A 21,572-nucleotide genomic window follows, 5' to 3' on the forward strand; every position below is an offset into this window, starting at 1 on the left:
TACAGTCGGCGTGCTGTAATGTGAGAGCCCACAGCAAACACACACACACACACACACACACACACACACACACACACACACACGCTGAACATATCGTACACTTGGTGTTTTAAACAAACACAATAAACAGATTGAAATCTGCTAAAGGTGTATTTCGTAACAACACTAAGAATCTACAGCTAGCTGCTCTGTCAGGATGAAGGCCTACAAAAGGCACAACAGTGCTTTGATCACATGCTAACACCAGCATGCTAACATGCTCACATGCTAACATGCTCACAGCGATGGCGCTTCCACGCTGATGTTTACCACGTTCACCATTTTAGCTTGGTGTGTTTAGCAAGCTACCATTAGCTAATTGTTACCATCAGCTATCAATCAAATCCACGTTCCTGAGGGGAACATAGACGTCTGATCCGAAGGTCATGGCAATGTATCCAACTGTGAGATATTGGGCCACCCAAATTTTTGATTTAAAAAAAACAAAAAAAACAAGCAACACAACTGACAGAGATTGCTTGTGTCAGTTTTTGGGACATGACATCGTGCGATGCAGCTCTGGGCGCTATTTGAGACCCGGGCCTCCTTCTTGGTCAGACGACCCGCGGCGAAAGGTTACAGAGCTTATGTCCACTTCAAAGTGAGAACCGATGGGGACGTCAGCGTGTGACTCAGCTGGAATCGGGCAGAGTCCCAGCAAAGGTATGAGTCACCGACATCGCCACAAGTCTGTTTATCAACACTTCCTCCCTCCTCCCACATGAAGGTGGCCTGAAACCACCTCACCCTGATGTAACCCAGTCAGCTTTACATCTGTTTCACACGGCTTCCTGTTAGCGGCCTCCATCCCTCTCTAACACACACACACACACACACACACACACACACACACACACACACACACACACACATACACACACAGTATGAGAACAATAATGCGCTTCTGCAGTAATGTACAACGGAACCATACGATTATAATTTGATTGACAAACGTGTCATATGTGTTTCGATGGTCAGCTCGTTTAAAGTGTGTCAGTGCTTCTGCTAGTCTGTTTGACAGACTACAGACTTCATTTGTGGAGCAAAGCAGCCTGAAACTCTGTCTTACAGGTACAGTGGCGCCCTCTGCTGGTGACTCGTGAAAGTCAAAATGATGTCCAAAAAGGAGACAAAAAGTGGGAAAGCATCTTAAAATAAAAATCATAACCATTCACGACTCTTAATTGTTTCTTCTGGCTGTTTTCAAAGTACAAAACCAGTTTTTCAGTTTTTCTTATGAGTAAACTATGTGGGATTGACACCGAATAAGATTTTTAGAAGATTTCTTTTTTCCATATGGCTCAGAGTTTTCCAAAACTTGACGTACGGTTTGTCTTTCTCCCTCGACTCTCGGCCCTCTCTCGGGATTCGACAGCTGTGCGTCACATGCTAATGTCAACCCTCCCTCAGTCAACGCCTCTGACTGACACTCAATTCTTTTTCTGTTTTTTTCATTCTCCGGCACCTGTGCTCGGCTGTCAGACAGTACAGAGACCGACTCCGCTGCCATTTCTGCCGAGGAACAACAGGCTCTGTGACAAAGGTTTTGCCGACGCTGCCCAGAGGGGGGAGAACCCCAAATGTTGGAGACAGGTAGGTCCTTATTTCAACCAGGGGTCAAAGGTTAGGCTTCATCACAGGGGAGAGGCTAGCCAGCGGTGTACCGGTAACACCAGCCCTTATATTCAGCTTTGTATCCATCTGTCTCTCCAGTGGCTTTGCGTCATCTATTTATAGGGCTGCTAGGACATTAGCTCAATGTCCGGGTAGAAATGTCATGGAAGACATAAGGGCCTCAGCTTTCCTCTGTAAATGTGAAGGTCAAAAAACTGCGTTAAGTTGATTCATAAACTAGAGACGTTGACCTTTAATTCCTTATCATTTTGTGAAGCCGATGTGAAACGCTGATGAGAAAATGGAGGTAACTTTCACAAAGTGAAGAATAGACACAGACATCGTGGGTCCAGCGTATCCTCTTGTTTCTGGGATGTAACAGGCGGCACAAATAGAGCATTTCTAAAGAAAGAAATAACAATCCATAGGCTGAGCTGACCTCTGACAGCAAGCCAGGCTCATGTGCGAAGCTTTGTGTAATATGGATATGTCTAAATCTGCCGAGTCATGTTCAAACAAACTCAAGATTTGAGCCACGTCCATCTTCTCCCCTCTCGTTCTCTCAGGGAGGAGATGGAAGAGAGCTATGAGACATTTGAAGAGGAGTTAAGGCCACCAAGAGCAGATCCTCCTCCACAGAAGCCTGTTCGACAGATCCTCAGACCAGGTGGCGACACACACACACACACACACACACACACACACACACACACACACACACTCATAAGCTGTAATGCCTGCACATAAAAGCCTTTGTACATATATTGTACGACGCTATTAATACTCGGGAACAGCAGCACAGGGAGCCACTGAAATATGACCCCTTGCCAAAGGCAACACAGTGATAATGCTGAATGGATGGTGGGTGTAATAAGACTCACTCTCCACAAACAAACACAAAGTCCTGCTTGTGAGGCACAGCTCTAAAACGTCTCAGGAGACCGTGTGGTCTGTTCATTCGCCAGCGCTTCGGTCCAGATTGAAACAGATGAATGAATTCTGTGACACCCTGAGTTTTTGTCAAGTGTCAATTTAATTTGCCCAATTACTGAATACTTTGTTGAATCCTAATGCGTTAACTTCGTCATAGTAGATTTGTATTTTATGTTTATAAGAGGTTATAATATCAGCCAACAGTACATTTTGAATACAAATCAATGGAGATAAATACATTTGAGGGAAAGGTCGTTCGTTGTCATTTACCCCTCAGTACATCTCCGTGTCTTTTTCAGAAATGTACGCTCCAAGAAAAGTCAGAGAGGTTAGTTGGAAAACTATTTTTTTTTTTTTACAGTGTTCAAATCCCTAATAGGTCTTTTTTATGTCTGAGCTCCATGTTGTTCTCCAACAGGAAAAGTCTCAGTTTTCACAGCAACCTAGAGCAGAACCCAAGATGTTACCCAGGGCCCCCAGCTCCCCCAGAGCTGGTGAGTCACTCCCATCTCCCTCCTCAACCCGTGTCAGCTTCTCAGTGTTTACTCTACTGCATTGCAATAAAAGCTTTTCCTCCTCTTTCCTTCACTTCCATCAGCAGCCTTACGTAAAGCCTCGTCCGTCCAAAACTTGACCCAGATTGAAACGCCGTGGGAGAACGTCACCCTGAACCGCTGTCTGTTTGTGGCCATTACCATCCTGGTGCTCACCTCAGGCTTTCAGAGGCTTCATGGCAAGTAAAGTAAAAGTAGAACCACGGTTACAGAACGACAGGCCTGCTGTGACTAAGTGGTGTCTTTACAGAAACCCTGCGTGGTCAAGGGACGGCAGAGGAAGAGGAAGTTGGACTGACAGCGAGACGGACGGGCAAAATACAACACAGGAGACAACCACCAGAGGTAAGGACAGTAAAGACACCTATTGGACACATTTGTCCTCCGACATGAAGATAAACAGATGGACCACAGTGTCACCTACGTCATGTGTTCCCCCCTCCCTCAGCCTGAGACAAGTCTTTGGGAGGTCATGTTATGGTGGCTGCCAGACCTTGATGATGAAGAGGATGAGGAGGACGACGACGATGACGACGGACGAGTCAAAATAGAAAAGTCAAAGAGAGGAGCGACGGCGCGAGCGTCGAGAGGTCTCAGGAATAAACCACTGCCGGACAAAAAGCTCATGAAACAAAGAGAAGGGAAACTCAAGGAAAGGAGAGGCAAAAAAGCCAAGGACGAAGAAATCCAAGACAGGAACGAAGGAGACGAAACGGAGGAGCCTGAAGCAGCGGCGGATGAGGAAGAAGGAAAGGAGGCAGAGTCTGAGAAGAATCAAAAGATGGAGGAAAAGAAAGAGAAGAGAAAGACTCAAAAGGGATGAGTTAGATTCTGTAGCAGATGGTAAATTTATTCTCTAATCCTTTTTCCCCAGATTTGATTGAACATTTGTAAAGGTGGTGATGTTGAATTCAATAATAGAGATCCTCTGTCAAATATCACCAGAGACTCAAAATAATGTTGTCGCTTTGCATAACAGCTGTGATTCTGAGCAGTGGAACACGGACTTACCTGTAAAGATATTTGCATTTTATTTTCATTTAATCTGCCGGCGGCTTCATCTTAAATCTCCATGTGATCGTTTTGATTCCCTTTTAGTTTTGAAAAGTCTACATCTTCAATAAACTGCAGCTAGTTGTCAATATGATGTAACTAGAAGGTGTTGAACGTGGCAAACTAAAGCTCGAGCTCGCGGGTTATGACTCATTTGACCCTCTTAGCCCGTCGTTCCCTCTGAGCGCCGCTCCACAGAGCCCAGTGAAAAGGGTTTTCATCCTGAGCTGCAGCCTCCATCTGGATATTTCAGGAGCTTCTGCAGCGCTGCTCTTCTCTTCTGCTAGGACCCATTCACACCATCACACCATCAACTCATCTTTCTGTGGGACGTCTTTGTAAAAACAAACTTTGAGAGGCAAACGCTTTTTTTTTTCTCTCCAAAGAGTTTAATTACAAAAACAGAATCCTAAAAGACGACCTATTTTCAATCATAGCTCCGAATCCAGAAAGTAAGCATTTATACAAAACAGTGTGGTCATACAAACATAAACCAAATAAATGTTTAGAAATCTACTAAATGTAGACTTTAAACATTAAAAACACCATGAAAGAAAGCAATCGTGTTCCACTGGTAGGGGATCAGTTATTGGACATAAGGCCCTCGGGGGGAGGGGGCCTCATTGGCATGGGAGGCATGGGCATCTGAGGAGGCATGTGGGGGGTTCCCGGAGCGCCAGGTGGGAGAGGGGGCATCCCTCCTGGCGGGGGAGGGGGCATGGACTCATTTGGTGGGCGATGTCCAACTCCGCTCATGAGGGGAGGGGGGCGCTTCACACCTGCAGGAGGCGGGGGTCCGCTGGACTGGGGAACAGCTTTCTCCATTTTGAAGTGGAACTGTAGGAAGAACTGGGAGGAAGGAGAAGATGGAAGAGCAGTTAACACACGTTTCCACATTCCTCACATCAGAGAACCGGGTTGGCTTTGTGCTAAATGTGAGTCACTACCTGTTTAGTTTCCCTGTTCCAGTGGGTCCAGAAGCGGTTTTCTGCTTTATCAATTTCTCTACTGGGGACCTAAAAAGAAAAGCAAAGCTGTTACGTCACAGCAGGAATAACAGCAGCATGAGAGCAGAGCAGAGGTGCAGCTTCCTCACCTTAAAGGCAATGGTCTCGTACGGCTCAGCGGCCAGGAGCAGGTACTGCCAGCGGCGGTCGGGAGGCTCGATGCGCTGCTCGTAAGCAGACATGAAGCGATGCCGGGGTCCAATTCCTTCAGCGATCTCTGGGTAGTCGATCTGATGAACGGAGACGGTGGATTTCAAAAAAACGAGCCGACCAATAAAACTAAATACGTTTCACGTGATCGAAAAGTGAACAGCGTCCTCTTCGATAAATAAAATAAAGATTATAAAGACAACGGACATGAAGACAACTGGGGGAGCGTAGCAGTAAGGACCAGTAAGCCTTGTATTAAAGTCCATGTATTACATAGTAATAAAACCAAACACTACATATGATTTATGTAGAACAATAACCAGGGCAATGAAGCTCAGCATTTACACTTATTACAACAACACGCTTTGACACCACCGGTATAAAACAGGAACTCATTGGAACTCTTCTGCAGTCTTGTAATAACGAGCGTCCAGCTTGTAGAGTTGGATGTGGCTTTAATAAAGTAAAAACAAACTTATTAATTGAGGATCGCGCAGCAGAACAAAGTTGCACCGAATGCAAATAATTGTGTCGGCCTTGGTGTGAAAAGTTTGAACGCAAAAATACGTCAACAAAGATTCTCCATATTCATATTTTGTTTTTGTCCCCGGTGTGAAACGACCTTCACTAGAGCAACATCTCAGGTAAGCAAACAGAAATATGTGTGGCATTTAGCTCTGACACAAACTGTAGAATAAACAGCAACAACATCTGCTCACTCTGCTTGAAATCACAAGCAAACTGAGGAGTGACTTCAGCATGAGGCGCTGCATTAAGACAGCCGCTTCTGAGAAAAGGTCAGTTTCTGAGACGTACAGGATAAAGCCAGCCGTGGCTGAGCGGGTATCGAGAAGCTGGACCATATCGGTTTACAGTCGCTTCAGCTGTCAGCGGTGAAACAAGACGACGCTCCAAACAAAAGAAACTGTTCAAGCTCACTGAATCACTTTAAAGCATCTTTCTTAAGTGGAGCTTTAATGTTGATTTACTCCGTTTCGGAATCTTCCTAAAAATAAAAAAAACAAAAGGGATTCCCACCAAACACTCACCTGGAAAAGTAGGGACTGCTGTCCAGTCTCTGGGTCCCTCTGTTTGGTTACTGTAAAGAAGAAAAAGACATCGATTATATGTTAAAATGCAATACATTTGCAGTGAAACCTCAATCATCATGAAGTCAATAACGATTGCGCTGAGTCATAACCAGCCAGCTTACCTTTGTATCCTGGTCGGCCAATTTTCACAAACTTTTTGACCTCAACTTTTACTTTGGCTGGAGCTGGCTGAGCAGGAGCTTCTTTTGCCTCTTTGGCTGCTCTCCGCGCTCTGAAACAAACACATTATATAGTTTTTTTTAATTGTTCATCAACTCAATGGACACAATGGGTTGTTGCTTCACAGCAACCATCAAACAGCTGATGATTGTCGGTCATGGTTAAGTGAAGTTGAATGAATCGGTCACATTAAAGACAACATGAGCTCTTACAAGTTGGTCTGATGTTTCTTTCCTTGTGTGTGAGCCAAGTAGCTGCCCTGTAACGCAGAGGAGAGCAGTTTGTCAAACAAGACGCTCAGAAAACCAGAATCAACGCCAAGTTCAGACAACATAAACTGGGAAAGTGTCCCTGTGTGCCTCCATACCTCATTGTTGTGAAGTGTCAAGCAAAGTTTGCACTCGTACGATCCTAAATGATTTTTCATAAAGTAGGGGTCTTTGTTGATGTCGATTGTCTCCAGGGCCAGCTGGCGTAACCGCTCTCGCCTGTCGCGGTTACTCTCGGAGGCAGACGCCACGCCGCCGCTCCCCGTCTTCCCTCCAGCTCGATGCTGGAAATCCATCTTTGCAATGTGATGAGATCAACCACCTAGACACACACACACACACACACACTGGACAGGCGCCCCAAGTAAATCCTTCCTGAGTAATCTGAAAAAAAACAAAGCACACAAATGTTACCAAACACGTAGCTAAAGAATCATATTTACCGTTTACCTGGATTGTGGTGCAACACACTTATGAATACACTGCTGACATTACTCTGTATTGTTTGTGTACCATTCATTTTAAAAAGGCATGTTAAAAACAAACACACGGTGGCAACTGGTCACGTGTTTCTCTTGTCACTATTTTTTCACAATGCAATGACTCCTCAGACCCCTCTTGATTGAGGTTATGTATGCTAGCTTCCCTTGCAATGGGTCGGTCTAAATACTGGGAAGTAAAGTAAAAAGTTAACAGAACCAATTATTTCCCGATAGCTGGTGTACATTATATCTAAGTTAGGAGGGAGGAGGTTATCACGCTACAAAACAAACGTACCCTGGTGATCTTTACAAACTCCAGTGAGCTACAGTATTGCTAACGCAACGCTAGCTCCTCAATACAATACGACACGGCTTAGGCTAAGCTAACGGTGCTAGCAGCCTATAGTTGATGGATTTTAAGATATTTGAAGAGTCAAACGACAAAATAAACATACCTAGCTATGTATGTATGCTAATAAATGTATTAGTTACACGACAAAACAATAACTATATATGAAGGGTTATTGAAAGGTTTAGTTTGTTCAAAACACTCACCGACACTACAACGTTAGGATCATGCCGGAGTAGGTTTGTAGTGCGCATGTGCAAGTGGATTCTTCTCGGGCTTTTGGCGGTTGGCAAACCGCTTCAGGTGCACTACCGCCACCTGCCGGACTGGAGCGAGGGCAGGCTTGACTTTCCTGATAAAAAATAATCATGGACCGTTTCTTTTTCTCGAGACTCCACCGTGTCTTATAGTTTAAATCATTTTCTGTATCGATAAGACAACCACCACAAACAGCTCTTCATCAATACCATTGAGACTGACTGAATAAAGACACATAAGGGCTCTTGCTGCTGCCGCTTCTGTGGCTATGATCTATGGCACTTTTCTTTTTGACCCATGCACAACATTATTATTATATCATGACCTCTCAAATAAACTATTCAAGCGAAAACACAAACAAGTCTAAACATCAAATAGAAAGTAGATCTGATTAGTCTCACACAGGCAGTTATTAATGCCTTTTAATAACTGCTAATTATAATAATAATAATAATGTTTTACAGAGCTCAGATACACACACACACACACACACACACACACACACACACACACACACGGTGTCAAATGATTTGTATGTTTTAAAATTATTTTCTTTAATAAATTATTATAATTTTAACGAATCTATTTATCCATGTTGTTAATTACATGTTTGTCATAACAGTAAACATGACGTTGTATTGTCACTGCAACAACAGGCTGCCTCGTGTACGCCTGCACAGTTTGTAAGCGCACTGTTCGCCTAGTTTGACCCTCACCGCCTACCGTAAGTTACTATTACAGAGTGTCACTACCAATCCGAGAGGAAGGTGTGTGTGTGTGTGTGTGTCCGTGTCCGGTGTGTGGCATGAAGGAGAAGTCCGTCTCTACTGTGTTTGCTTGATACAGAAATGACTAAACAGTCCGTCACACCGACACAGCGACGTTAAACCGACGGCTATTGACGCGTTGTCGCCACTCACCGCTGTTCGCCTCACTCCATTAGTATGTTGTCGGTGGGAATGTCTCGGCCGCAGCCAAACTATCCCCTTTAACCTGCATTTCCTGCGTCAGTGAGCCGCGATGCGTTTCAACGAGAAGGAGCTGGTGTCCCTGAGCCGCCAGCCCTCGGAGATGGCAGCCGAGCTGGGGATGCGAGGACCCAAGAAAGGAGACGGTAACCCGGTTTAGTACTGGCACGTCCACTTCCGTTTCATGTAGCGCGGACAAGCACGCAGCTAACGCTAGTAGAGATCAGCCACGGTTCAAGTGCATGTTGTCCATCAGCCGTGTGCAGTCTGTGTTGTGAAATCTCCTCTTGTTATTGTGCAGTTGTGAAGAAGAGGCTGGTGAAGCTCGTCGTTAACTTCCTGTTTTACTTCAGAACAGATGAGGAGGAGGTCAGTCGAACAATACTCCCGTGTTTCATTTTATTGCCACAGCATTTCCTTGATGTATTCACGGTCGTACCTGCTCCTTTTTATGAGGAAGTGAAACCATTTCTCGCTAAACACAACAACATCCACTTTGTGTTCGTCAGCCCATTGGCGCGTTGCTGCTGGAGCAGTGTCGGGTGGAGAAGGAGGACAGTCAGAGCTTCTCTGTTGGTGAGTTAACTCACCTTCACGCTGCTTCCAGACCCTCTAAGTCAGTGTGAATAAGTGGATTCACAATGCATCGTTGATATGCTTGCTTGTAGCCATTACTTATGACTTTTATATTACACTTTGTGCATTTTCTGATATGTATTTCTGAGTCGTTTCGTGCGTTTCTCTTCGCAGCATTTCTGGATGAAGCAGAGAGGAAGTATCTATTTGAGTGTGACTCAGAGGAGCAGTGTGGGGAGTGGGTGGACTCCATCATCAAGGCCAGGTAGGACCGACTCTCTCCATCCCATTACAACAGACACAAATGTCAACACGAAACATAAAACATGCATACATATTGCATACGGATTATTGAGTAATCTAAAAATCTAAACAAAAGGCAGTATGTCTGTATTTTTCCAACAATAATGCTCCCAAACAATGGATGGTTACCCTCCCCCCCCCCCCCCCCCCCTCCAATGTCATATTCATTTGTCATCTCATCTCTTGCAGTTACGAGTTCATGAGGAAGAACCTGATATTCTATCGAACCGAAATCCACAGGCTCACCGGCAAGGTAAGGTCCGTCACGGAGCGGCCGCTGGAGGCACCGAGCGGCAGGCGGACGCTAGAAAGGAGCTGAGCGTGAAAGTGTGTTCAGCGTAGGAAGATTCAGACGTTTAGGTTTTATTTAACGAGGTTTTTATGCTGTTGAGATTTATGCCACAAACCCTCCACAGAAACAGTAGAGATGTGTGGGATTTGATTTGCGGTGCTCAAAGTCTACATTAAGTACTTTTTTTAGAAACACTTCAAAGCAATATTTCTTTTCAGAAACAATCTCATGATCACTCAGGAGAACCCAGAGACCTTGAAACGGTTCTCAATGAAAACCGTTCATAGCAAAGTCTGTGAAGAAATATGCTTGTTGAGGTTGTCAAATTTATAATGTCCCTCACCTAAATTGTACAGTTTTAATTGTTTCATTGAACTAAACATTTAATATAAAGTTTGATTTTGTATCAATAACAGGGAATCTGCTCTCTTCACACTCTTGAGTATTTGTTTCATTGCGGTCTTCACTCGTCTTCTCCTTCCTCTCAGGACCCCTTGGAGCAGTACGGCATATCGGATGAAACTCGCTTCCAGGTCAACAGCGGTCTGCAACTTCTGCCGAGGGACACGTCCTCCCTGTAGACCGGCGACCGGTCTCCAGATGGACTTTTCTTCTTTTTTTTTTTAGTTCGCTTCTGCCATTCCAACAATCTGTCCTCACGGGTTTGAAAACCACAGGGATTACCGTAGACATGCTTTTTTTTTTAGATCTTCACTGCTCTGAATGTATTTAGCGCGTCTCCAGACTTACAGGGACATTCTTATGCACAATGTTATTATAGCTCGGTATCTGCAGCCATGCAAAAGTAGTGGGCCGATAGCGCTCGGTCATTACAGGTAACACAGGACGGTTGAACTTGACACTTTTGTTATTTTCGGTTTGGGGTATTTTTCATGTCGTTCCGTCTCCTCTTCAGACCTTTTCTCTGTGTCTTGGTTGTCGGTGTTAAACACGTTGTCCTCTGTGTTGTCTACTGGACACGCTGTCCCGTCGGTGCGATGTGAGAGGATCTCAGTGTCGCTGTGCTGTAGAGCTCCGGCTGTGACTTTCTTTGAGGACTGTTCGTAATGTGAGCATGACTGGGTTTAACGGGAATGAATCCAGGACATATGAACAATGTTAATCAAGTAAATGTATGCTGTTTGAAGAAGCTCGTGATTATTACCCAATTCAGAAAAGAAAAAAACCTTATTAAGCAGTATTTGAACTGCATGGGCCCTTTGATCTGCTGAGTTGAGCCACACATGTTACTCCAGTATATAGTTATCTTCTAGCCCAGTTCGACTATTTAGTTTTAAAAGCTGTACTTTTTGCACATACTGTTGGGTGTTGAGGGGTTTCTTTTTTGTTAGACTTTCATTAATGTACTTGACTCTACTGTTTGTTTTCTGAGGCACTTTGAATCAGGTTCCTCGAGGGAAGCTGTTGGACCTGTAATATTAATATCTCACCAACTTCTTTGTCAGTTCACTAGCGGCCCAGAGTCCACCGGATGTTGAACATGTCTTTATTTTTAAGCTGTTGCACATGAAATGTCTGTTTTTACTTCATGTTAGATTGTTTCACTCGCATCTCTTTTTTTTTTTTTTACTAATAAAGCCATTTGAAAGATACTAAAAACATTTTTATTGGATCATGTTTTAGTCATACAATTCAATTTTTTTTAACAAAAAGAGATGACGTAACTGCCGAAGACGACGAGCGAGTCTTTGTGACAGTGACACGTTTCCTTAGCAACGCAAAAAATGTGTGATTCAAAAAGCAGCGACGTCACATCCTTCCCGTGATGCTTAGCGGGCCCCAAATTGAACGATCGGCAAAAGAAAAACAATTGTATTTTTGCGTGCTCTGTTTTAAAGAGTGAAACGCATAAAACAAGACATTCCCACTGGATTTAACACCGCACAGAGAAACACGTTAACGCTGCGTAACGGGACGCTTTAATCCGGGCACGGTGGGTGTTAATGCAAGAGTAGATTGTGAACAAACAACGATGCTAATGTGTTAGCCGGACCGCTAGCGTGTTTTACGTTAGGTCAAGCAGCTGAGTTAGCTAGCGTTAGCAAAGCTTTGTATGCTGGGTGACTGAATAACACGGGTTTAAAATAACGTTAGCGTCTCGATTACGGATCGACAATGACCACCGCACCCGAGTTAGTTGTTTCATGTAACCGGCAAGCTAACACCTTCAGTCAACGTTACGCGTTTCTTTCGTGAACTAACGTTAGTTCATGTTGTTAGCAGAAGCCTGAGCCTATGTAACTACACATGTAACTACTGTAGCGGCTGTCACGGTCGTTTACGAGCGGATTTGCCGCTAGTTAGCTTAGTTTAAGTAAGGTTTACGTGATGGCACGAGAGTTTAACGGTCTACCGTTGTATCTAGGAAAGCTCCTTAAAGGCCCCGTTTCAAGTTTCCATGAGCATCCAGTTAAATGTACTGTTGTGTTCTTTATCTAATAGGTGGATAGAGGAGGAGGAACATCCTCCGACTAGTGTGATCCTCAGTCAGCCTCCAGTACTCAATTCAGTGAAGTGGATCGTTTATTTTGTCAAAAGATATAAGTTAGGCAATCACCACGTTATTATTGAAGTGTGTTAATCAACGAGTTGATCTGCAGAAAACTAATAACGAAAATATTGATGAGCCATCCGAGGTTTAAAATGCTTAAATATGAACATGCTTCCTTTCTTGGTTTGATATTTGCTCAACAGTCATTCACGAGCTAAACATGCTGTCAGTATCATAGCTACGAGAGGACCAGTGTCGTCTGACATGAGCGTTCAGGAAACTGTTGTACAAACGTGTTGATCAGTCTTGACCTGTTTGCAGGCGTCATGGATCAGGACTATGAGTGCAGGCTGCTCAGGCAGATCAACATTCAAAATGAGAACGCAAGCCCCATAGTAAGTAACTTCCACACACACACACACACACACACACACACACACACACTTGTACATAGAGGAGCTGCTGTGTTTCCTCCACTGTTGCACGATGGCAGCGCCTCCCAACGAGGATTATTAAGTAGCACAGGAGATGGTGTTACTCTCCATCTGTTGGCAGAATAAACCTTTTAACAGGCCAGTCTCTCTCTCTCTCTCTCTCTCTCTCTCTCTCTCTCTCTCTCTCTCTCTCTCTCTCTCTCTCTCTCTCTCTCTCTCTCTCTCTCTCTCTCTCTCTCTCTTTTTATTTCTTTTTGACGATGTCACTGGTGTTGAGTGAAAACAAGACCTCACCAGCCAAATGACTGGGTTTTGTGAATGATGCCTCCTGTTGTTGACACCTCCAGACAAATGCACCATCTGCCACCTTATTAAATGATCCTCCTGCTTTTTTGACCAAGTTTTCGCGTCCCTTGCCCAAGGCCTGTTTGCACTTGGCCTCCAGTCAGAAAACGTTCTCTCCTCTCACCCAACTTGTGCAGAAAGCGGTAGGAGCGGTGCGGGCTCTGACGCCCACCAGCTCCCCCCTGTCCTCCCCGAGCAAACACGGCGATCGCTTCATTCCCTCCCGAGCCGGCGCCAACTGGAGCGTCAACTTCCACCGCATCAATGTGAGCCTGCCGCAACACACCGGGGAACTTCACCGTCTTTTTCCTACCAAAAGAACAAGTGTCCTCGAGACCGACGTGTTTGTTTGTAGCTTGCAAAGGAAGAAGCCTCACCCCCCCTCGTCATTCTTCTTTTGCTCGTCTGTAATCGCTGTCAATGATTTCTTTTTTTTATTTATTCCATTTTTCCGATGTAGGAAATTGAAAAGTCGCACAATCAAAACAGAAAAACCAAAGATGGCACAACCGACAGCAACAAAGGTAATCACTCCCCCTTCATATCCAGGAGCTAGGCATGGGACGCGCTTCAATAATAGACCGTGATGTAATCTTTATGTATTGAAGATGACTAGAAATCTCATTATCCTTTACTTGTTTGGTCTATAAAATGTCAGCAAATAAAAAAAAAAAAAGAAAAGAAATACCATTGATTTACTTTTATAAAAGAATTAGAAATGAGACATTTGAAAGCTTTGAATTTTTGCTTCAAAAACTGCTTAAAGGTCTAATTGATTATCAGTATTGATGCAGATTAATTTTCTGTCGATCGGCGCTAAAGATGACTGCCTTTCACAATATTATGTGTTGCAGAATGACCTTGTGCTGTGAAGCTTAAGTTATGATAGGAACATGATTATGATAGTTGTCCTGTGACTGTCTGCCCCTAAAAGACAAATACTCCGAGGTGTGAGTCTCGCCTCTCTTCCAGCTCATGTGCCCGTCTGCTCCAGTCAGAGTTGATCATTTGACCTTCTGGTGTTTACTGAGCCCCGACAGGCTCATGGAACCTGGAGATAAGAACGAAACAAAGCTTTGTGGAAAAATTCTCTCTGATCTTCAAAATGGGAGACGAGGGCTGTAAAATTGCAGAGGGAGCCGTGTTTGAACTTTAATCATGTCGACAGCCCGGTTTGATTTCCCCTCTGCCTCTTCCTTCGCCGACAGCGGACGGTCTGGCTTACTCTGCTCTGCTGAAGAACGAGCTGCTAGGAGCGGGCATCGAGAAAGTCCAGGACCCCCAGTCAGAAGACCGCCGTCTGCAGCCATCTACTCCAGCCAAGAGAAGCCTTTTTAGTGTAAGAACAGTCAACGTGGCTGCAGCTACTTTGAATGCGCTCCTTTCATGAATCAGTAATGATCTGTTTGTGTTTTGCAGTATTCTGTAAGTGCGAAGAGGGCTCTGCCAGAAGAGGATGGAAACACAGTCTCTCCGTATTCTCTATCACCTGTCAGTAGCAACAGGTAATACGTTTCCCCACGTCATTCCTCAGATGCCATCTCTTCCGTTCTTCGGAAAAGCAGCATCGTAATTCTTACTTCGTTGTGTCGTGCATTGCAGCCAGAAACTGCTCCGGTCGCCGAGAAAACCGACGCGCAAAATATCCAAAATACCTTTCAAAGTCTTGGACGCTCCAGAGCTTCAGGACGACTTCTACCTCAACCTAGTGGACTGGTCCTCTCTGAATGTGCTCAGCGTTGGACTGGGTACCTGTGTCTACCTGTGGAGTGCCTGCACCAGCCAGGTGTGTGTGTGTGTGTGTGTGTGTGTGTGTGTGTGTGTGTGTGTGTGTGTGTGTGTGTGTGTGTGTGTGTGTGTGTGTGTGTGTGTGTGTGTGTGTGTGTGTGTGTGTGTGTGTGTGTGTGTGTGTGTCTCAGGTCTCACTGGTTGTGTATCTCGCATTAACTAAAAGAGTCTTGGCATGTAATTCGGCTGCCTCTTGGCCGTCATGGTGATCCGTCTTGTTCTCCTCACCGTCTCTCCAGGTGACCCGTCTGTGCGATCTTTCCGTAGAAGGAGATTCGGTAACGTCGGTGGGCTGGTCAGAGAGGGTGAGTTTGTCTGTCGTCTATTATCATCTTTTCTCCTCCAGGTGAGTGCGATGGTTAAAGTGTGCCGTCTGTGTTTAGGGTAACCTGGTGGCGGTGGGGACCCATAAAGGCTACGTACAGATCTGGGATGCAGCAGCGGGAAAAAAGCTCTCCGTCCTGGAGGGACACACGGCCAGAGTGGGTGAGTTAAGCGTCTGGAGCGACGGAGGCGTCCGTCGGAGTAGATGTCGCGACCGTCGTTCATTTCGCAGATGTTTAGCAACATCTCTCGTCGGCGCTCGGTGAATCCTCATCCCTTCGGTTCTGTTCTTTGCTGCCAGGTGCGTTGGCGTGGAACGCGGACCAGCTGTCGTCTGGGAGCCGCGATCGGGTGATCCTCCAGCGGGACATCAGGGCCCCGCCTCTCCAGTCGGAGCGCCGTCTCCAAGGACACAGACAGGAAGTCTGCGGGCTCAAGTGGAGCACGGACCACCAGCTGCTCGCCTCGGGCGGAAATGACAACAAGGTATGTGGACGGAGAATCTCACCCGTCAGCACCGGGACTACTTTACTCACAAAACAGAAATTGTGTCCCCTCGTCTCAACCTGCCGTCTGTAGCTCCTCGTGTGGAACCACTCGAGCGTCCTCCCGGTGCAGCAGTACACGGAGCACTTGGCTGCAGTGAAGGCCATCGCCTGGTCTCCCCACCAGCACGGCCTGCTGGCCTCCGGAGGCGGCACCGCCGACCGCTGCATCCGCTTCTGGAACACGCTGACCGGCCAGCCCCTACAGTGCACCGACACCGGCTCTCAGGTCTGCAACCTGGCCTGGTCCAAGCACACCAATGAACTGGTGAGTCGCCCGGAGTTACGCTAGCCAACCATACGGCGTCTTATGAGTTCTGTTTGCTCACTCTGGTGACTCGAGGCGACTCCTGAGTGTGTTGGTGAATATGTGAAAAACACTGTTTTCTGCAGGTCAGCACACACGGTTATTCCCAGAACCAGATCCTGGTGTGGAAGTATCCCTCTCTCACTCAAGTGGCCAAACTTACTGGACATTCCTACAGAGTCCTCTACCTGGTCAGTACACGCTCTGTGTTTTTGTGCGTCTGTCTGCAGAACAACGGGCCGCAAACGAGGACATTTGTCGTTTTCTTACCTCAACTTTCTCTTACTTTTTTTTTTGTACGCTGGGTTCGTACGAGTGTGTGGATTTAGACCAGCATGAACGTGATGAATGCCACCTGTGCGTGAACGAGCGTACGTTCATTAGAATGATCAATTGGCATAAAAAAATTAATATAGAAGAAAAGGTTCAAAATAAAACGCCTCGCCACAAGCTGATCGATCAACAGGAAGAGGTCAAATAATGTGTCGTTTTGCAGTTTGAGATGTTCTTATTATTATACAATAGCCAACAATTGCCAATTTAAATTCTTAGTGATTTTGTTTGGCTATATGATTACATTTAGAATTATATTAGCAGTAATGTTTAGAGCCGGGTCGAACAGGTAACAAGTATAGTTTGTGTAAGTAATGAAATATACAATCCATTAGTTCAAACAGCAGACTGATGACTGCTAGGACAAGTCCAGACGACTCGGTGAAAGTTCTCCTAAATCATTAACGAAAGTGAAATTATTAAGCGTCCCACAAAAGCTACCCCCGATTACTTTGATGTACCGTTGTAATCCTGTATACTCGGTGTGTGATGATGGAGTGTGTTTGCAGGCCATGTCCCCAGACGGAGAGGCCATCGTGACGGGAGCGGGAGATGAAACACTTCGGTTTTGGAACGTCTTTAGCAAGATGAGATCCACCAAGGTGTTTGTCCTGTTCTCTGTTCTCTGTTCTATACCTTCATCCATTTCATTCACAGTGGTTCTCCATCTCACCGCCTCCTCCTTCTCTCCTCCTCCCTGTTCTAGGAGTCCGTGTCGGTGCTGAACCTCTTCACCAGGATCCGGTAGTCAGAGCGTTGCTCTGCTACGAGGGGATGCTGCCGGGAAGGGAATTTAACTTTGCATGTATGGAGCTGTAAACGGGCCCCTTCTTTTGAGTGTTTACCTCAGTGGTGTGCAGAGCGCCCCCCCCCCCCCCCCCCCTTCCATCGCTCTTAGTTATTTAGCCAGGTTGGAGCTGGAGGTGGGAGGGAGCTGGAGCGATGCACAGCCTGAGAGTTGAGGGTGGAGGAGATATACGCGTGTACAGTATTCCACCTCCTCCTTCATGATGGAGCCACTGAGACCAGACCGGGGATCGGGGGGGGTTCTCTCCCCATGTGATAACGTTTCGTTTACAGACTGACATTGTGCTTTCCTGCCAAATATTGAGTTTGTCCTTTTGTTTGTCTTATTTATTTTAGTTTGTTTTTTTTTTTGTTGGTATTTTAAAAACATTTTAAAAATGTATTCCTACTAGTTCTGACGGCTGGTAGAAGCTCTTTTATGTGGACCTGCAGGAGTTCTGATCTGTGGAGGACATCCAGGCTTGTCTTTCTGTGTTCTAGAGAGACAATAATGTTTCACGTGCGCCGATGACCCATTACATCATCCTGTGCCGCTAGCAGAACCGCACACGCTGAACTGGGTTTGGACAAATCGGCCTGATCTCTTTTTATTTTATTTTAAGTTAAACTAAACATTATTGGCTCATAGTTTTATCGTCTAATCTCAAGAATCATCTTTTAAATCAAAGTGGCACATCTTAGAAATCATTATTTGGTAACACCATCCATGAGAGTCTGTTATCAGGCATGAGAAGTCAAACTGAGGACACGTCGTCTCATCAGTGTAGTTTGTAACGTAACTAAAGCACACATTAGAACATTCTGGATTAGATGAGTGAGAACGCTGCTCTGTAGAGCTGCTGCTCTGTGGAGAGCCGCTGCTCTGTGCAGAGCCGCTGCTCTGTGCTGTGGCTGAGGTATTCAAGCTCGAGGCACTTTTCATATTCCACACCGTGACTGTGTTCAGCAGTCATAACTCTGCTTTATTTTAGTTTTATATCTGAGGAACAAAACAAAAAAAGTCATATCTGCAACATTTCCCCCAATTTTGATTATCTCTTTTTTCCTCGTTGGAACGTTTGAGTCAACAAGCAAGCCACATTTAAACAAATGCTATTTATTTGTGTTGTGAAGAAAAGGTTATTGTACAGAGACGGCATGTTTGTTTACTAATGATATCTGAGGGGAAGTTGATGCCAGACTTTATGGACATTTATTTCAATGCCTACTTCAAAATCAAGACAATGCTGCAAACTTGAATTACAGAAGGAATGTTAAAAAGAAATATTTCTGTACCGAGAGATAATCAACAATTAAACGATCATATCTTGTACCTTTTTTTTTATGTCGTCGCTGTTTTATTGTGCAACAACTTGAGTGAAGTGGAGGTGAAACGGGCTCAGATCAGTGAATCGATCTGACAAACAAGCATTTGGTGCCGAGTCAAGCGACAGAGCACTGCGGGTCATGTTCCTTCAGTTCCTTCAGTACCAGGAACATGGGAACATTTACTAATTCTGTTTTTCGGTACTATAAATATTCATCAGCGAACCAAATGTGTATTTCTCTCCTCAACAAATGCACTACTTATTAGTGTTTTAAAGCTCATATTGATTGAACATTTTTATGTAGACGAATAAAAAAAACAAACATCCACAGAGCTTTTAAGAAATGTACTTGTCCTTAAAAAAAAACATTGGTCATGAATTAATCATTTAAAAACAAACAAACAATGAATGGTCCAAAATAAAGGTTTTGTTTATCTCTATGAAGATATCTGGCGCTGGGTTGCAGCTTCTAACGAGGCTAACGAGCCAACGGTCTAATGACGTCGTGTCACGTGGCGTCTGTTGACGTCTGTTGACGACGACGATCAAGTTGCCAGTTAGTTTGGAATAAACTGATAAATGGCTGAATTCTGAGCGCCCAGCTTTACTTCAGGACCAATGCTGGCCTACAGCCTGCAGCCTGAAGCGGTCTCCATACCTACTGTTATCTCCTTTATTAAAAGGTTGTGCAGAACATGGGGCGAGCAAACACACATCTGTCTTCTTGCACTAATGGCACTTTTAAAAGTTAGCTTAAAAAGTCCTTCACATCTCTCTGTTGGTGGTAGCGTTCCACGGCGGAGTTATGGGTTCTAGTGGTAGTGAAAGCCGTAGCTGTTGTACATGTTGTGCATGTTTTTTTCCTCCACCCAATAGATTTGTTTTTCCAAAGTCTCAGAGTGAACACCAGAGGGAGCCATCCTATGAGCAGACACTCTACGCTGCTGCTACCACACCCATACTATCAGCCCTGAAGCCTCGAAGGTGAGGGTCAGTAGAGGAGCATCCTGTCTTTAGAAGACGCTACGCAGGAAGTGAAACATCCCAACAAGCTGTGTCTGGTTTCATTGTGTCCTCAGCTACAAATGGAAAATGAAGAGTTTTTAAAGGCTGTAGAACGTCCTGTGGCCTCACCTCGTTCACTGCAAGTCTGTAAATGTTCATATCAGCGGTCCAGCCCACACCGATTCTTACCCAGAGTCCGAAACATAATGAAAGCCCATCGCCTATCAAACCTACACCTCTGCCGGTGCCGTGTGGTGGAACCGAACTCCCTCTCTGTGTGTGTTTAATGACGTCAACCTGCCAGGGACTACAGAGGACCATCAGCCTGTATGGATACATCTGGGACATTTACCTGATGGCTCATGTTAATAATGACTTTGCTTTGTTCCGTCTTAATAAAAAAACAGAATGGATTTCCATCAGTGTAACAAACAGCTGAGGGGTCTAAATACATGAACACAAATGGACCTTAAATGCTTCCACTCCTGTGGGTTTTTTTTTTTTGCTATAATTTCCAGAGAGCTAATACTGAATACTGGCTGGCTATTAATAAGATGGACTGAACAAAACGAAAGGTCTTCTTTGTGAAGTCTTTTTCAGGGCGATGAAGATCAGGTGCTGTGGTTCTCTGTGACTCAGCTCCTCTCCGGAGCTTTTCTCCCCTTCAGACTCCATTATAATGCCATCTAAATAACATGCATGGTCCATTATAGTGATCAGATAAATCATCTGAATGGAAGACATTCAGCGCAGTCTTCCAGCTCATCTCTTGGCCCATGGTGGGCAGATGTTAACAATAAGCCCTGAAAGCAGAGGGTAGGACAGACGGGGATTGCTAATATGCATAATCCTACCTCCTGATGTTTCTATCAAGAGGCACGGAGTGTGATGTTCGCTATGCAGCTAAAGCCTCACGACACAGAGAGCGGGATCTTCCCCCAGGTTCCTCCATAAGCCAGACTCCTGAGTTGTATTGATAAACTGCCTACAGAGGTATCAAAGGAACGAGGCTTTTTGTGAGAACTAATGGCTGCAGCCACCCAGGCTCCTTTTGTCATTTTCTTTTTTTTTCTCAGAGCACATGGGAGGGGGTTACTCATGCGCCTTATTCATAAATAGACACTAGTCACTCACCCCAGCAGCCCCATTGCATTCATAAACCGGGGGGTTGATAGGGTGTTCCTAACTATGACGAGCCCCGCTGCGATGACTACTCCGTTAATCGATTAATGCTATAGTGCAGTAGCCATGAATCCACGAGGGCGGTTCAAGTCGTACACTGATGAAATACATTCTGGTCCACGGGGGACGACAACACCGGGCCCAGACTTAACCGTAAGACGATGTGCCTGGAAATAAAAGGGCCCCCCCGACAGCTATAGATTATGATGTTTAGATGAAACTATTAAATAATGTGACAATTCTAACTCATAGTACCACGAAATATCTTACAAGAGCACTTTAAAAATATGCAACTCAAACCGTATGCTACTGTGTACTTTTACTTCAGAGGAAGACATGCTACTCATACAAAATATATCAATTAAATATGATTTATTATTAAACTACCCAGCATTATATTAGAAACCTTGAGCAGGCATTGAGTAAATGTCAGTACATTTGTGCTGATGATGCCTCTCTGTTTAACTGTGTGGTTTTAATAGTTTTACTAATAATAATAATCAATAGGTCTACTAAGGAAAGAAAGTTTAGAGAACTTCTTCTACCACTGCCAAACACCAACATT

General features: G+C 44.9%; 4 protein-coding genes across 6 annotated transcripts; 3 read left to right on the plus strand and 1 right to left on the minus strand.

Moving 5' to 3' along the window:
* Window positions 1-1,531: 1,531 nt before the first annotated feature.
* LOC137866006 (junctional sarcoplasmic reticulum protein 1) lies at window positions 1,532-4,293 on the plus strand. The gene is made up of 7 exons (XM_068701631.1): window positions 1,532-1,632; window positions 2,220-2,320; window positions 2,886-2,914; window positions 3,005-3,080; window positions 3,188-3,319; window positions 3,391-3,485; window positions 3,589-4,293. Exons 2-7 carry the CDS (start codon window positions 2,227-2,229, stop codon window positions 3,961-3,963), a joined length of 801 nt encoding a protein of 266 aa, XP_068557732.1. The 5' UTR covers window positions 1,532-1,632; window positions 2,220-2,226; the 3' UTR covers window positions 3,964-4,293.
* Window positions 4,294-4,559: 266 nt separating this feature from the next.
* Window positions 4,560-8,988, minus strand: sf3a2 (splicing factor 3a, subunit 2). The gene is made up of 9 exons (XM_068737470.1): window positions 8,900-8,988; window positions 7,928-8,073; window positions 6,989-7,274; window positions 6,834-6,880; window positions 6,564-6,673; window positions 6,400-6,449; window positions 5,290-5,430; window positions 5,141-5,209; window positions 4,560-5,042 (listed from the first exon to the last, which is right to left on the minus strand). The coding sequence occupies exons 3-9, from the start codon at window positions 7,184-7,186 to the stop codon at window positions 4,776-4,778; spliced, it is 882 nt and encodes a 293-aa protein (XP_068593571.1). The 5' UTR covers window positions 7,187-7,274; window positions 7,928-8,073; window positions 8,900-8,988; the 3' UTR covers window positions 4,560-4,775.
* Window positions 8,989-8,991: 3 nt separating this feature from the next.
* plekhj1 (pleckstrin homology domain containing, family J member 1) lies at window positions 8,992-11,714 on the plus strand. Its single transcript, XM_068737471.1, has 6 exons — window positions 8,992-9,093; window positions 9,249-9,316; window positions 9,457-9,523; window positions 9,698-9,788; window positions 10,016-10,079; window positions 10,607-11,714. Exons 1-6 carry the CDS (start codon window positions 9,000-9,002, stop codon window positions 10,697-10,699), a joined length of 477 nt encoding a protein of 158 aa, XP_068593572.1. The 5' UTR covers window positions 8,992-8,999; the 3' UTR covers window positions 10,700-11,714.
* A 109-nt stretch (window positions 11,715-11,823) lies between these two features.
* Window positions 11,824-18,830, plus strand: LOC137892394 (fizzy-related protein homolog). Of its 3 annotated transcripts, XM_068737466.1 has the most exons (14): window positions 11,824-12,072; window positions 12,952-13,025; window positions 13,547-13,675; window positions 13,870-13,933; window positions 14,618-14,748; window positions 14,829-14,914; window positions 15,012-15,195; window positions 15,437-15,502; window positions 15,581-15,683; window positions 15,823-16,007; window positions 16,101-16,334; window positions 16,460-16,564; window positions 17,216-17,308; window positions 17,413-18,830. In XM_068737466.1, exons 2-14 carry the CDS (start codon window positions 12,957-12,959, stop codon window positions 17,452-17,454), a joined length of 1,491 nt encoding a protein of 496 aa, XP_068593567.1. In that variant the 5' UTR covers window positions 11,824-12,072; window positions 12,952-12,956; the 3' UTR covers window positions 17,455-18,830. The 3 variants fall into 3 exon arrangements, with proteins under 3 accessions (XP_068593567.1, XP_068593569.1, XP_068593568.1); XM_068737468.1 differs by lacking the exon at window positions 13,547-13,675; XM_068737467.1 differs by lacking the exon at window positions 11,824-12,072 and having other exon boundaries at window positions 12,096-13,025.
* Window positions 18,831-21,572: the final 2,742 nt, after the last annotated feature.

This window comes from Cebidichthys violaceus, unplaced genomic scaffold (assembly GCF_023349555.1).
Source record: "Cebidichthys violaceus isolate CVI_PGR_0920_01 unplaced genomic scaffold, fCebVio1.0.p SCAF_8, whole genome shotgun sequence".
Lineage (NCBI taxonomy): Eukaryota > Metazoa > Chordata > Actinopteri > Perciformes > Stichaeidae > Cebidichthys > Cebidichthys violaceus.

Coding starts and splice junctions, on each gene's coding strand:
- LOC137866006 (XM_068701631.1), top strand. CDS start 2,227: ATGGAAGAGAGCTATGAGACATTTGAAGAGGAGTTAAGGCCACCAAGA. Junction 3,320..3,390: donor AGGCTTTCAGAGGCTTCATG/GCAAGTAAAGTA, acceptor GTGTCTTTACAG/AAACCCTGCGTGGTCAAGGG. Junction 3,486..3,588: donor ACAGGAGACAACCACCAGAG/GTAAGGACAGTA, acceptor CCCCTCCCTCAG/CCTGAGACAAGTCTTTGGGA.
- sf3a2 (XM_068737470.1), bottom strand. CDS start 7,186: ATGGATTTCCAGCATCGAGCTGGAGGGAAGACGGGGAGCGGCGGCGTG. Junction 6,881..6,988: donor TGACACTTCACAACAATGAG/GTATGGAGGCAC, acceptor TCTGCGTTACAG/GGCAGCTACTTGGCTCACAC. Junction 5,043..5,140: donor GGAACAGGGAAACTAAACAG/GTAGTGACTCAC, acceptor CCTTCCTCCCAG/TTCTTCCTACAGTTCCACTT.
- plekhj1 (XM_068737471.1), top strand. CDS start 9,000: ATGCGTTTCAACGAGAAGGAGCTGGTGTCCCTGAGCCGCCAGCCCTCG. Junction 9,094..9,248: donor AGGACCCAAGAAAGGAGACG/GTAACCCGGTTT, acceptor GTTATTGTGCAG/TTGTGAAGAAGAGGCTGGTG. Junction 10,080..10,606: donor TCCACAGGCTCACCGGCAAG/GTAAGGTCCGTC, acceptor CCTTCCTCTCAG/GACCCCTTGGAGCAGTACGG.
- LOC137892394 (XM_068737466.1), top strand. CDS start 12,957: ATGGATCAGGACTATGAGTGCAGGCTGCTCAGGCAGATCAACATTCAA. Junction 15,196..15,436: donor GGAGTGCCTGCACCAGCCAG/GTGTGTGTGTGT, acceptor CCGTCTCTCCAG/GTGACCCGTCTGTGCGATCT. Junction 15,503..15,580: donor CGGTGGGCTGGTCAGAGAGG/GTGAGTTTGTCT, acceptor GTCTGTGTTTAG/GGTAACCTGGTGGCGGTGGG.